Raw genomic sequence first — 15833 nt, forward strand, 5'->3', positions numbered from 1 at the left:
CCTTTGAATCTTAAATATTACAGGGTAGATGTTCAATGGCTTTAATTTACTCCTACTGTATAGTCCATTCATTTCACATCAGATTAAATATACAGAAAGCAATTTACTATTTGATTTACCAGCCAAAACTTTTTCTCCTATGTTGGCAAAAAGCAGGTTGCATAGTGTTATTACTATCAGTCTGAGGATGTCAGCATACTGTATATGCCAGGGCAAACTGAAGGAGAGCAACATTAGAAAATTGCCAGTATTGTTGCATAAAATTGTTGTTATATTGTCAGAATAATTTATATTGCTGATGAGTTGCTTCCTTTACATTTTTATAAATATGTGTGTATAATATCAAACATTTCTTGTTCACTTTTGATAACTATTAGAACAGTCAACCTCCCCTCTCTCTTTCCTTGCTGAAACCCTCCCCTCTCTCCCCTTCCTATACGTAGGTCTGCCTTCTCTCCTGGACAGCCTCCACTGGATCTGCCATTAAGTCCTGCACTTCTTGGGCTGGACGGACCTGGACTATCCTGCTAGCTTTGTTTCTGATATACATAGGCATCATGTCCCTTTGTGTTAGGCATTGCCTGGGCTTTCTGCCAGCCATACTACTAGTCTCTTGACACTGCCTAACTTCCCTGGTATGGCTTTATGCTCAGCTGCCAGAGTGCACATAAATCTAAATTCAGCACCTCTGTGAAACCAACAAATATAACCCAAACGGCTGCCTTTTTTATATAATGGAAACGAGGACCATTTCATTAACAGTTCATGTGCACTAACTGAATTAAAGTCTGTTATTTGCTGCAGGGCCCACTGTATAATAATATACCCTATTGCAAATAATGCTCATTAACAGCATCAGCACACATTAACTGTTAATAAATGACCCCCCTAAATTAGTGACAATAGGTCTTAATTTACTGCACTAGGAAATTTAAGTAAACCTTATCTAAAGTTATAGAGAGTGAAACAAAGCAAAAAAGAAACTTTAAGTAATTTGTTTAACTTTCAAAACCTATAAAAGAGCTCTGTTTAGTTCTTAAAAGTTTGGAAATTTGAAATTGTAATAAGTACTGGTAGCTTCCAGCAGAACTATAGCTTCACTAGTTACCTTGTATGGATAGTGTTTGGAAATTCAGTCCTAAGTCTGATACTCAGTTCTGTGAGGCTTCATTCCTACCAACTTCCTGTAATTCTATACCAGTGGGTAAAAATATTAGTGGTCATAACACTGCTGAAGAAAGTTTAGATGCATTATTTAATCAAGCAGTTTACTGTTCAACAGTATAGCTGGAGCAAGAAAACTTTTTAAGTTTGAAATGCAAGAAATCTGTCTTTGGACTGGACTTATTCATGCAAATTGGAGAAGATATAATTTAAATGAAGTTGGCAGGTTTTCAGCCAGTCAGTTGCAACTGAGCTCTGCTTAAAGGTCGCTGGAAATGAAGTGCTTTGTAAGTGAATGCATTCTGACTAAGAGCAATCCAAGATGTTTTCATAATGTGCCTTTCTTCATCTGTCAGACAATTTTCTCACAGTTGACTGGAACAAATGATGCAGGTTTGTGAACTCTTTTGGGGTATTGTATAAGATTTTTTATATATTTAAACAGAGATTTTTTTGAAGCTACATTTAGCCTGCCTATTGGAAGTGACAGATTTTATAGAGGATTTTATTCAGTAGCATGTTTAGAAACAAGAATAAATGGCACGACGGTTAAGATTGCATTTTGCAACAAGGAGGAGTAATACTGATCCTCTTCCAGAAACCTCTGAGGATGGATTGGATAGCAATATTCACATGTATTTCAAGGGACTGTCCCAGAATTCTGCACCAAATGTCATACAGATGAAGTTGGCTCCTAGGCCAGGAGTTTTACCACCTGTTTCGCCAGAAATAGTTAATTCACACCATTGTTCTTCTGTTTCATCAGAAAGCAGTACCAAAAAGAGCACTTCCCTGAAAATTTCTCTTCAACCAAGAAGACACAACAGATGTCATAAACCTGTTACCACAGTGTCTTCTACAGAAGATACTTCATTTGTTGCTGTCAACCATGATGGAACTGATTATAACAATATAAGCACTTATAGATCAAATGCCATCATAAATGATACTTCCCTAAGCAACACCACTATATGTAATGACAATTCTTGCAGTACTGGAACCAGTGAAAATGGATCATACAGTAGCAGTAATAGTGATTATGGATCATGTACAAGTACTGCAAGTGATGTGAGTTTATGTAATAACACTATCACCTGTGACAGTAGTTTTATTATTTCCTCGGGCGAAGGAGTATTTTATGGAAATTCATCCCATTTGGGCACTACAAATAAATATGACTCTTTCAGATATAGTCCATGCAAAATTTTTTCTAGATGTAAAAGTACTATTCCTTTTGACCAAAATAGCTTAGATAAAGACATGGAAATAGTAAGACTGCCAACAAGAAGAAAAACTAAAGTTCCACTGAGACGTTGTTCATCCTTGGTCATTTTTCCTCGGAGCCCATCTAACACACCACCAGCTTCTCCAGTAAGCTCAGGCCCTTTGTCAAGCAGAGGCTGTTATCAAACCTCACATCAGGTGATGCTTTGTGCTAATGAAATTATACAAAATGAAGATCATACTACCAAGAGCTTCCTCTCAACAGCAGTTAATGGACTTAGACTGTCAAAAAACACTTGTCCTTCGTCTGATAGAAGAGATGTCAGGCCACTTTACTCGAATGATTCACAACCAGAACATTCTGATAAAACAAGTTGTGGAGAAATGCCTGATCGATGTTCCCTTATTTCAGTACATTTTTCCAAACAAAGACCATCTATAGTGGGAAACAAGGCAACTAGTGACCCCCACAACCCAGAGTTACCAAGAGAGAAAATGGAACTAAATTCTGGTACAAACTGTCATCATATAAAATTATTTCGTAGCACATCTGTATGTTTGCCCTCACAAAACAATGAATGTCAGGTAAATGGAGAGCTAGAAAGAAAGAATATACAAAAGAGAAAAACACACCATATTCTGCAAAGAAGTATCTCGGAAGGACCTAATCGGCAAGTTTCCTGCTGCTTATCTAGTCTTAAGTACAGTTGTCCAAATGTAGGGACATCCCATTTGCACATACAGTTCTCGCCTGGACTTGAAAGACAGATTGATAGGTTTCAAACACATCCAAATAGACATTCTGCAAGGGAAACTGTTAATAATTTATGGCAATCTCAGGTATGTTGGTTTTGTTTCTTTATTTGAATGCAGAAAGAATGATGTTCATGAATTTTAATTTTTGTTATGTCTACAGTGTTCCCCCGCAAATTCGCAAATCGTGGACTTGGTTATTTGCGGTATTTTCTGACTGCCAGTCAGAAAATATAGGAAATGAGTCCGCGAATCGGCCTTCTGTACCAATTCCTCCTCCTCTCCCCTCCCCCTCACAGTCAACCAATCAGCCTTCTGCACAGCTGATTCCACCTCCTCCCCCCCCCCCCCCCGAGCATACTGGGTATGATTTACTGCACCCCAGCTGCCCTCTCCTGCCTTTTTACAGATTCAAGACCGCATTTGTGGTTTTTTTTTGAAATTCACAAGTGTTCCTGGAACAAAACGCCCCATGAATTTTAGGGGCGTACTGTATGCCATTACATTTGAGAAGCTGCTATTTAAAAAGCCAGTTAATGCTTATGATGATTTGTGTCTGACATACTTTTTTCATATATTGGAAGAGATCCCAAAACAATTAAAAAAAATTAGGAATTAAGAAAATATATCTGGGAATGTCATAACCTGTAAACTGTATATTGCATTGGAAAGCTTGCATTGTAAGGATAACTATGGTAAACTGTAACCTGTAAATTGTATATTATGTACCATATTTTTCGCTCCATAAGAGAAAAAAAGGGTGCGTCCTATGGAGCAAATCCCCAAATCCCCCTCCCCCCGTTACCTTGCAGGACTGCCACCTGCCCCTCACCCACCGCCGCTGCTCATTGCTCACTGCTGAAAGTAGAAGAAGGGAAAGGCCAGGCAAGTGCAGCGATTGCACACCGCCAGCCCAGAAGCCTTACCCCCGACAATCGCTGCATCTGCCTGGCCCTTCCGGGTGTCACGCTACTGAGCCAGGAGTCTGTCCCCCTTTTCCCCCCCCCCTACTGCTGCTGCTTCTTCAGTGACATGTTCTCACAGCAGCAGGAGGTAATTAAATCCAGTGGGCAGGCAGGCTTGGGGGGCGGAAGAGGACAGAGGTTGGAAGGCAGTGAGGGGAACAGGAGGGAAGGAGAAAGGGACAATTGTTAGGCCTGAGGAAGAAAAGAAAGAAATCACCAGACAACAGGGGGGGGAGGGAAGAAGAGTACAAATGCTGGAAAGCATTAAGGGCCTGAGTTTTTTGGGGGGGAAGAGGACAAAGGCTGGAAGGCAGTGAGGGTAACATAGGAGGGAGGGAGGAAGGGACAATTGTTGGGCCTGAGGAAGGAAAGAAAGAAAGAAAGAAATCACCAGACAATAAAGGTAGGAAAAATTATTTTATTTTCAATTTAGTGATCAAAATGTGTCAGTTTTGAGAATTTATATTTGCTGTCTATATTTTGCACTATATTTGTATATTTTTCTGTAGTTGTTACTGAGGTGACATTGCATATTTTAAAAAGTCATCTGCCTTGACATCTGTGCCCTGTCTCTGCCTGCCCTGTCCCTGTCCGCCCTGTCCTTGTCTACCACTAGATCACCAGAGGGGGGCAGGGTTCAGAGCATGGCAGGGAAGGGGGACAGGGTGCAGAGCCTGACAAGGAGTGTGGAGTTGGGTGACAGGGAGAATTTGGTTCAGAATGTTTTTTTCTTGTTTTCCTCCTCAAAATCTAGGATGCGTCTTATGGTCAGGTGTGTCTTATGGAGCAAAAAATACAGTGTATTAGACCCCTAGTATGTGTCAAGTTAGGATAAAAACTTGTATCATAAACTTATACTGTAATTATGGCAAATCTAGTGCAAATCATAACCTGTTAACTGTATATTATGCATGTTTAACTTGTAACCCTTTTTGAGCTCTTTGGGGAAAACGGGATAGAAAATGAATTAAACAGATAGATGTTTCCTAGTGCAATAGGTGTGTCATTCTGGCTGGACAGGTAATATCCCAATGCTCGTGAACCATGCAGAAGGAATCCACTCTAGCTTTTGAATCCCTCCTCCTTCACTAGAGGGTTCTACTGCCCCCTTCAGTAGTTCCTTCTACACATGAACCGGAAGGAGTCTTTCTGATTCATATTCTCTCTATATCTTCATATTCTTTTTCTGGGGGATTTTCCACAAATTTTTGATGGCTTTTGATGCTCAAAGTTCCCCTCATCAAGGGTTCAGCTCTGCTTGAATGGAGGAGAAGCAGACTGAGGTCTGCAGCTGACAGGCCAATTCCTCTGTGGTACCTGTTAACCAGACTGCAGAAACTTTTCTGGTGCTCAGGGTCTGTTCTCCTTGAAGCATTGCTTGCCTACTGTATCACAGGGGCTTGAGCAAAGGCTATCAGGTCATAGGGGTTCAGCAGGGATCCACAAGTAGCTGGCTGTGCTTCGCCTTCCCCTTTTTGTATCTTTGGGTCCACAGGGGTTTGAGGCTGTTAGACACTGGTCTGACTGACAGCCCAAAAATTCAGCGCTGGAGGAGCAGTCCATTTGAAGCAGTAATTTCTTCTCCCAGATCCAGCTATCTTAGGAGCTGAGGCAGGCTGCAGCACATTTCCACAACAGGTCTCTGAGTAAGGTTGTTACAGTCTATGAGGAAAATTGTGTGTGTGAGGGTGGTCCTTAAAACCAATTTTTTCAGGTTTCTGACCTTTCCGTTTGGTTTCCCTACCTCCAAAATCGCAGACTTTTTGTTTTAGTTAGTGTTTTGAAGCCATTTTTTATGCCAAAATGCTGCCATATTAGATTTCCCGGGGTTTTTTTTCAGAGTTCTCCAGAATCTTCAAATCACCTCGTTTTGCATCAAAACTAGCTGGGATGGAGTCCTCTGGCTCCTTTACCTTCAATTCATGCCTGGTTTGTGCTGGATGGGCGCTTGAGGAGAGCCTTTGTGCCATGTGCCGTGCAACACGTGAATGTAATGTAATTTATGTAATTTATTTCTTATATACCGCTAAACTCCGTTAGGATTCTAAGCGGTTTACAGAAAAATAGACAATAGGGTGCATTAAAATTATAAGTAAAATAGGTACTTAGAAATTCCCTTACTGTCTCGAAGGCTCACAATCTAACTAAAGTACCTGGAAAAATGACAATTAGTAGAGTAATGAAAAAATAAAATAGAGAATAGATGAGAAAAATAAGAAAATAAACATTCTAATAAGACTACAATGATCTAAAGGACTTTGAAGGTTGAAAAAAGAGGGGAGATAAGAATAGATGCAGAGGGAGAACCGTTGAAGCAATAGAATTCTGGGGAAATTTAAATGAAATTTGAATGATAAAATAAAACAAAATAAGTGGTAAAACAATAAGTGAGATTAAAAAATATATCATAAACTAAAAAGAATTGAAAATAAAATCAAAACAGTCAAAACTGAAGTCCAGCTTGAACGGGCCCCCGAGCCAACCGTTGGTCCGATGGCCGGACTGCAGCCCTGCTCCGTTGGCTCTCCCCTGCTGGCATGGGGGAGGAGCGAAGATAGTGTCGGGTGCCCCGCTGGAACGGGCCCCCGAGCCGACCGTTGGACTGATGGCCGGACTGCAGCCCTCCTCCGTCGGCTCTCCCCTGCTGGAATGGAGGAGGAGCGAAGACAATGTCAGGTGCCCCACTGGAACGGGCCCCCGAGCCGACCGTTGGTCTGATGGCTGGACTGCAGCCCTCCTCCGTCGGCTCTCCCCTGCTGGAATGGGGGAGGAGTGAAGACAGTGTTGGGTGCCCCGCTGGAACGGGCCCCTGAGCCGACCGTTGGTCCCATGGCCGGACTGCAGCCCTCCTCCGTCGGCTCTCCCCTGCTGGAATGGGGGAGGAGCGAAGACAGTGTCGGGTGCCCCGCTGGAACGGGCCCCCGAGCCGACCGTTGGTCTGATGGCCGGACTGCAGCCCTCTTCCGTCGGCTCTCCCCTGCTGGAATGGGGGAGGAGCGAAGACAGTGTCGGGTGCCCCGCTGGAACGGGCCCCCCGAGCCGACCGTTGGTCTGATGGCCGGACTGCAGCCCTCCTCCGTCGGCTCTCCCCTGCTGGAATGGGGAAGGAGCGAAGACAGTGTCGGGTGCCCCGCTGGAACGGGCCCCTGAGCTGACCGTTGGTCCGATGGCCGGACTGCAGCCCTCCTCCGTCGGCTCTCCCCTGCTGGAATGGTGTTAGATGGTGTTACAGGGTTTGGTTTTGGTCTTTTACTTTTCCCATCTGTAGCAAATACAGTATCCAATGTAAGTTGTTTTCTTGAAGCCATCTGAAATCACTTTAGTTAAACTGAAGGGATTAAATAGTTATAAAATCTTTAGTGAGAATGTCCAGGGAGAGGAGCTCTGCACTCAAACTGCCATCCTCCTCGCCTCCAAGTTCCGGAAGGGGCAGGAGTGGCCAGTTTAGCCTCCCTTTTACTTTCTAGGGCTGAAGAACTAGCCTTCCAGAGCCCCAGAATGGCGGTCATTCTAAGCACAGGAGTATGGAGGCTGCGGAGCCCAAGAAACACAAAATGGAGTCATCTAAAGGAGACTCCTTTTTGCCTAATATGGCATTTTTTTCTAGAATTTGTCAATCTGATGTTGATAGCTTATATGGATGGACAAGATCCCTAGGAGAAGTCTAGGCACGCGAGGGGGCTAGTGCTCCCTGGGCGCATCTGTCTCGTGTCAGAGCATAGCTAGAATCTGCTGGGCCTTTTCGAGGGAGACTCAAATGATGAATCTATTTGTATGCCTTTACTGTCATAGAGTGAACCATTCTTGTCGGGAGATGCAGGCCGGTGTGAGTACACAAGATATAGTGGTGGTTCTTGATCAAGGGGATGACCCCACATTCCACCGGCTGTTCAGACTCTAAACTCTGTTAGAGCTTATTGCAGACTCTTTGCTGGAGTTAAACTTGGAATCCCAGCAGGTCCCCTGTGCTCCCTGTTCTGTAATAAGTGGACTGAGAGTCCAGTCTTCCTTGTTTCTCTGGCATCCTGACATCAGTGTATTAGTTACTGAGCATTGGGATGCTCCTGAAAGGTCATTTAAAATAGCCAAGAAAATGGCTTTGATATATCCAATGGCATAGGTGTATCAGCAGCTGTTCCCTCAATCCAAGTTAGATTCCTTGGTAGCGCAGGTGAGGGAGGTATGAAATTAAAGGATATGGAGGATCACAGAGTGTGATTCAAAGTGCTAGCCTTGGGGAATCAAGGCAGCTGCAGCAGCTTCCTTTGTGACATGCGCCTGTCCTACTAGGTTGTGGGCGCTTGAGCTGGCTGAGGGCGAGCATTTGCCCCAGTTTGTACTAGCTGGAGTGGATTACATAGACGCTCTCTACAACATCATCAGAGTCATAATCAAAGTTTGAGTTTATTTGATCTCAGCCTGCAGAATGCTCTGGATCAGGCAATGGACAGTCGACCAAGAGTCGATGGTTTGGGAAATGGTATACCCAGAGGATACCATGCAAGAAGATTGCAGGGAAGACTCACCGGATCATAGGCAAAATAGAAATCCCAACGGATCAAAAAGGACGGAAGCAAGGGAGACAGAAGGGGGAAGGAAATGTAAGAAAGTAATAGGCCGCAAACTAAACGCAAAGAGCCTAAGGAATAAAATGGGGGAATTGGAAGCTATGACACAAAAAGATAACCTAGACATCATTGGTGTCACGGAAACATTGTGAAACGAGGACAATGTCTGTGCTACCGGGATACAAGCTATACCGCAGAGACAGAGTAGGACAAAAAGGTGGGGGTATTGCCTTATACATAAAAGAGGGAATTTAGTCTACCAGAGAGAACATGCCGGAAACAAACAATAAGGTAGAGTCTCTATGGGCCAAAATACCGGGAACAAATGGAGTGGATACGAAGATTGCCATCTACTACCGACCTCCAGGGCAGTCCGAAGAGACTGATGGAGAAATGACGGATGAGATTAAACACGAATGCAAAGGAGGCAACACAGTTATCATGGGCGACTTCAATTATCCAGGAATAGATTGGAACCTAGGCAACTACAGCTGCAGTAGGGAGACCAAGTTCCTGGATGCTGTAGGTGATTGCTTCCTGGAACAACTTGTCAAGGAAAATACAAGAGGAAATGCAATTCTGGACTTAATTCTAAATGGATTACGAAGACCGGCATAAGAACATAAGAATTGCCACTGTTGGGTCAGACCAGTGGTCCATCGTGCCCAGCAGTCCGCTCATGCGGCGGCCCTTGGTCAAAGACCAGTGCCCTAACTGAGACTAGCCCTACTTCCGTACATTCTGGTTCAGCAGGAACTTGTCTAACTTTGTCTTGAACCCCTGTAGAAGGGACACTGGGAAACAGTTATCACAATATGATCTACTTCAACCTAGATGCAGGAACAAAACATTGATCCAGAATGACTGCTACAGCACTGAACTTCCGAAAAGGGAAATACAAAGAGATGAGAGTCATGGTGAGGAAGAAGATTAGGAAGAGGATAAGCACTGTAAATACGCTAGAGCAAGCATGGTCCCTTTTTAAGGACACAGTCACTGAGGCGCAAAATCTAACTATACCGCGTATCAACAAGGGTGATATACTCACGTGGATTAAAAACTTCTCCTAAGGCTGCGCAGCCTTTTCAACTGTCTCAAACAGAGCATAACCTCCATCGTTTTGCCTCTGTCCTCCCTTCCCCCCATAGGAGGTCATCTCCATAACTCCTCTTCAGTTTTCTCAACCTGTAAGAGACATTTTAGAGGCTTCTAGAAAGCCTGCTACTAGACAATGCTATCACCAAAAATGGACAAGATTTTCTACGTGGTGCATCTCTCATGACAAGGCGCCTCAAGATTCCTCCTTATCTTCTGTTCTGGATTATCTTTTGCACTTATCTACCTCTGGCCTCAAATCTACATATATCAGAGTCCATCTCAATGCAATTGCTGCTTCCCATCAGCCTATTGAAGGGAAACCCCTATTTGCTCATCCAGTGGTCTCCAAATTTATGAAAGGACTTTTCAGTGTCAAATCTCCTCTCAAACCGCCTCCAGTGGTTTCGGATCTCAATGTTGTTCTTGCTCAATTGATGAAGCCTCCATTTGAACCAATGTCTACGGCTCATCTGAAATATCTCACTTGGAAAGTGGTGTTTTTCATTGCCCTCACATCTAAACATAAGAACATAAGCAATGCCTCCGCTGGGTCAGACCTGAGGTCCATCGTGCCCAGCAGTCCGCTCACACGCGGCCCAACAGGTCCAGGACCTGTGCAGTAATCCTCTATCTATACCCCTGTATCCCCTTTTCCAGCAGGAAATTGCCAATCCTTTCTTAAACCCCCAGTACCGTACTCTGCCCTATTACGTCCTCTGGAAGCGCATTCCAGGTGTCCACCACACGTTGGGTAAAGAACTTCCTAGCATTCGTTTTGAATCTGTCCCCTTTCAACTTTTCCGAGTGCCCTCTTGTTCTTTTATTTTGCGAAAGTTTGAAGAATCTGTCCCTCTCCACTCTCTCTATGCCCTTCATGATCTTGTAAGTCTCTATCATATCCCCTCTAAGTCTCCTCTTCTCCAGGGAAAAGAGACACAGCTTCTCCAATCTCTCAGCATATGAAAGGTTTTCCATACCTTTTATCTGACGTGTCGTTCTCCTCTGAACCCTCTAGAGTAACGTCATATCCTTCTTAAGGTACGGCGACCAATATTGGATGTAGTACTCCAGATGTGGGCGCACCATCTCCTGATACAGTGGCAGGATAACTTCTTTCGTTCTGGTTGTAATACCCTTCTTGATTATACCTAGCATTCATAAGAACATAAGAATTGCCACTGCTGAGTCAGACCAGTGGTCCATCATGCCCAGCAGTCTGCTCACTGTCGGCTTCATTGTTATGCCCACCATTACCTCCAAGTCCCTTTCTTGGGTACTCTCGTTCAATAGAAGAGTCAGTGAGCTGCAAGCTTTAGTTGCTGATCCACCTTTCACAGTTTTCCATCATGACAAGGTGATCCTCCGTACTCATCCTAAATTCTTACCTAAAGTGGTTTCAGAATTTCATTTCAATCAATCCATTGTACTTCCAGTGTTTTTTCCAAGACCTCATTCTCATCCAGGAGAAGCAGCTCTTCATACTCTGGACTTTAAACGTGCTTTAGCCTTCTACTTTGAACGCACCAAACCACACAGATCTGCTCCTCAACTTTTTGTCTCCTTCGATCCAAAAAAGTTGGGACATCAGATTTCTAAGCGTACCATCTCCAACTGGATGGCTGCTTGTATCATTTTCTGCTATGCCCAGGCTGGACTGCATCTACAGAGTCGAGTCACAGTCCACAAAGTCAAAGCCATGGCAGCTTCAGTAGCTTTCCTCAGATCCAGTCCTATTGAGGAAATTTGCAAAGCTGCCACCTGGTCATTTTGGCCAGAGAGTATTACAAAATTTATTCTCCTAAGTTGCAAACACTCCCACCATCCCATTCTGGTTAGCTTGGAGGTCACCTATATGTGAGAATAGGCTGCCTGCTTGTCCTGGGATAAAGCACCAGTTACTTATAACAGTTGTTATCCAGGGACAGCAGGCAGCTATTCTCACAACCCATCCACCTCCCCTGGTTGGCTTCTCTGCTAGCTATCTGAACTGAGGAGATTCACCCTGTGCTGAGTGAGAAGGCACTCGCGCATGTGCGGTGCGGCAGACTCGAAACTTCTGAGTTTCTACAAGCAAGTCTGCTTGCGAGGCTGTCTGCTCCATGGATGACATCACCCATATGTAAGAATAGCTGCCTGCTGTCCCTGGATAACAACTGTTACGGTAAGTAACTGTGCTATCTCCGAACAACAAAGGAAAAAAAAGGAATTTGACTGACTGAAATATGTTAGCTTTGGGAAATGTATATAGCAGATGTCTTTGTACTGTGTTCAAAAGAAAAGGAAATACTGGTTTTATTTCTCCAGTGCTGAAGTACTTGCTGACCCTTGCTGACCGCCAGCTGAGGACCTTCTGCAAAGATGGCCAGAACTCCCCTCCACCAAGCGCAGCAATCGCTGGCAGCATCCTTGAGCCACTGAGGTGCCAGCATCTGTGACTCAAGGACGCTATTGCTGCCTGCCAAGCTTGGCAAAATTGACCCCGGGCCACCTTCAGAGGAAGTCCTCAGCTGACATAGCTTGGGGATCCTCATCAGCTGGAGTATTTATATTTTATATTTACATTAAAGACACTAGCAGAGACCCGTTTACAAAGTATGTATGCTTCCCAATTAATATTTCCAAATTAAAAATGTCTTTTCTTATTTGTAAATGGATCTCTCCCAGAGCCTTTAATTCAGTAGCATAATTAAATGAAATAACTACTTCTGAAATTTATAAGGGCAGGTGTGGGACTGGCTTGATTTCTGTTCCCGTGCAACGCTCTATTCTGGGCCTGAATATTTAGAGACATGTCCACTTTGATTCTGTTCTGTGCTGTCTTTTTATATTCTCCTCTTCATGGCTTCTTACTGTACCTCAATGAATCTCACTTTGAACCACTACTGAAAAAGCATGAACTATCCAAAATCCCTTCCTTCTGTTATTTTCTCCTTCCCTTTTTCTCGTTCTTGCTCCTTGTCTCTTTGCATGTCTTCTTGCATGGTACAGCATCCAAAACTACTCCCATTTTCTCCATATGTTGCTTCTGAGCAGCAAATGGCTTTTATAGCATGGTTCTTAATGTTTGGCTCTAAATGAGTGGTAAGTTTTTGGCCACAATATTCTGTCACTAATTGGCATGTAATTTAGTGAATAGGATTGTAATTTGTGTACTCATTATGCTTTCATTGACATCTCATGCTTATTAGCATACACATAGATTTTATGGTTTGTCATCTACTCATTAAAGCATTAGTATACACCTTAGCATGCATGTTATGCATGTTAAGGCTTTAAAATATTTTTATATGTGCCAAACTGGTTTAGGATGCATTGTGGTCCTACAGTAGGTCATAGAAGACCATTGTATGTAAACAAACTATCTAGGTCCGTGGTTTCCAAGCCTCTCCTGAGGGACCACCCCCTTCAGTCGGGTTTTCAGTATATCCCTAATGAATATGCATCCAAAACCCATTCTTCAGTGTACTCAAAATAACAATATAGCCGCACATTCAAATATACAGCTTATACAAACGAGAGCTATTCACAAAACCAAATGATATCATAAAATTTCTCTTTATTATCACATTTATTACTCATAAATATATAATAAAATCGTCCTACAAATATATAATCAGTGATATAAGACTCGCACCCATATATCTTCATCCCCGTAAACATTATACTAATGTCCTGTAAATTAGTTATCAACCTCAAAACGACATAATCTTCCTTGTTGCCAGTGTCCAAAATGATTATTAAAAATACTCCAGTTTCAAATGTCTGTTCACTTACTTGACAGTTCATAACAGATTCATATTTGAAAGGTTTCTACTGTAATAGTCAATATTGTAATTATGCATAAACATAGCACCTAATTATAGTACTGTATTCTACCCATTTAAAAATAAAATGGCTCCTAAAATATTTCTTTTGACTCCAGTTAGTCTGGCCTGGTATACTGATATGCCGAGACTGAGTTCCAATTTAACAAGCTGTTATTAGAGTAGCATTTAGTTATGTCAGCTATCTGTGCACAGCAGGCATGAAATTAAATCAGTGCTTTGGTCAGTCTCTGCCCGGTAACTGAAGCAGAAAAAGGGATACACATTCGTTTCTTCTGTGCCTAGCAGCATAGTATCACTATTTTTAATGGACTTGAAAGATGATAGATTTACTGGATGCATGTTAAATGTTAAATAATAATATTAAAACGGATAGAAAATAATGATGAGAAATAACATAAAAAATTGATTTTATAACAGGATACCTGCATGAGAAGACAAAATAGCTATACAACAGGCATATCATACAAAAGCCAAATAGATGGCTATGCATCTTTATTTTTTTTAAAAAAGGCTTATAGATCCAGTTTAACCAGAGCTGATTTTCACTATGTAAGTCATTCTCAAACCTGTCCTGGGGGAGCCCCAGCTAGTCAGGTTTTCAAGATACCTTCAATGACTATTGTTGAGATAGATTTACATGTGCTGCTGCCTTGGTATAGAAATGTATCTCATGCATATTCAGTGTGGATGTCTTGAAAACTTGACTAGCTGGGATTCCTCCAAGACAGATCTGACAATGGAAAAGGTGCAGCTGCCGTGGTCTCTACTTAACAGGTGGGCCATTGCTGCTCTTTGGTAAAAGCATCACCTTTTTTCCAAGCTACCTTCACTCTCTTCTGTATCAGTCCCCAATGGTAATTACGTGGTGATGCACAGGATGGAGTTACCATGGTGGCAGCACGGCCGGATTAAAGGGTAGGCCCAGAAGGAAGGCACATGTCTAGGGCCCAGAATTGTCAGGGGGCCCTAGGGCCGGCGTTAGGGGAGAGCAAACAGGGCAGCTGCCCTGGGCCAAACAGATCCAGGGGGCTCCGCAGTCTGAACTTTTTGATTAAACTCCTACATTGTCCTTTTCAGAGGGGACCCGACACGGCAGCTGTTCTCACAAGCTGTCGGCAGCTGCCCTGAAGTTTTCCCTCTGCCGCAATCTTCCCTATCGGAAACGGGAAGTTGCAGCAAAAGGAAAACTTTGGGGCAGCCGCTGTCAGTTTGTGAGAACAGCTGCCGTGTGTCGGGGCCCCTCTGAAAAGGACAATTTTGGCTGCAGGGGAGAAGCAATCTCTTGCCTCGCCTCCTCCCCCCATACTGTCAGAACGCCTCATCTTTCCCCCCAAGAAATTCAGCAGTTTTCCTTCCTCCCTTCTCGGCTAAATTGGCAGTCAGGGCCGGCATTAGGGGGTGCAAGGAGAGAAACTGCCCGGTCCCTTGGCTTCTCTTTTGAGTTGTGATAGTCGTCCCCTTGCCTCCCCAACGTGGCGAGCCCACAAGCCTTCTTCTCCCCCCCTCCCCCGTACGTCAATTCTGAAATTCTGATCCAACCAGGCAGCGATTGGCTGGCCAGGAACTTCCTCTTCGACGTCAGAATTGACGTTGGGCAGGAAGGCTTGTGGGCCCGTCGCATCGAGGAAGCAGGGGGAAATCGAGGGCGGTGGCTTGGCGAAATCATCATCATCAGCAGCGGCAGAGAGAGAGAAAGAAAGAAAGAAAGAAAGGGGAGGGGCAGGAAAAAAGAAAGCCTGAAAGAAAGGGGCAGGGAGAGAAAAAGAAAGAAAGGGGCAAGGAGAGAAAAAAAAGGGGCAGAGAGAAAGAAAAAAGAAAAAGGGGAGGGGCAGAGAGAGGAAGAAAAAGTTGGACTCATGGAGGGACAGAGAGAGATGTTGGTTGGGATGAGGTCTAGAGGAGAGGAAGCATGCAGGAGGAAGGAAGAAAGAAAGGATGCACAGTCAGAAGGAAGTGCAACCAGAGACTCGTGAAATCACCAGACAACAAAGGTAGGAAAAATGATTTTATTTTCAATAGTGATCAAAATGTGTCAGTTTCTTCAAATTTACATCTGCTATATTTATATTTTGCAGAGTATTAGGAGGCTATGTGTCATTGTTTCTGTGTTGTTTCACTGTTTGCAGTTTGGCTTCTTGGCGGTTCAGTTTAACCTTTATCTATGTATTTCTATTTTTAGTTTGTAATTACTTATTCCATACTGGGTGAGGGTGTATCTGTGTTCTGTGTGGTAT

General features: G+C 43.5%; 1 protein-coding gene across 6 annotated transcripts in view; it reads left to right on the forward strand.

Moving 5' to 3' along the window:
* The window catches only part of NEDD4 (NEDD4 E3 ubiquitin protein ligase), a 319682-nt gene that overhangs the window by 98464 nt on the left and 205385 nt on the right, over positions 1 to 15833 (forward strand). For 2 of the 6 annotated variants that reach the window (XM_033919612.1, XM_033919611.1), the window contains exon 1: positions 1302 to 3228. The exons of 2 other annotated variants lie outside the window; for them this stretch is intronic. In XM_033919612.1, coding sequence (XP_033775503.1) covers positions 1702 to 3228 — 1527 coding nt within the window. In that variant the 5' untranslated portion in view covers positions 1302 to 1701. Of the gene's footprint in view, positions 1 to 1301; positions 3229 to 15833 lie in introns of those variants that run through there. 2 more of the 6 variants (XM_033919610.1, XM_033919609.1) reach the window with 2 other exon arrangements.

Source organism: Geotrypetes seraphini, chromosome 14 (assembly GCF_902459505.1).
Source record: "Geotrypetes seraphini chromosome 14, aGeoSer1.1, whole genome shotgun sequence".
Classification (NCBI taxonomy): Eukaryota; Metazoa; Chordata; class Amphibia; order Gymnophiona; family Dermophiidae; genus Geotrypetes; species Geotrypetes seraphini.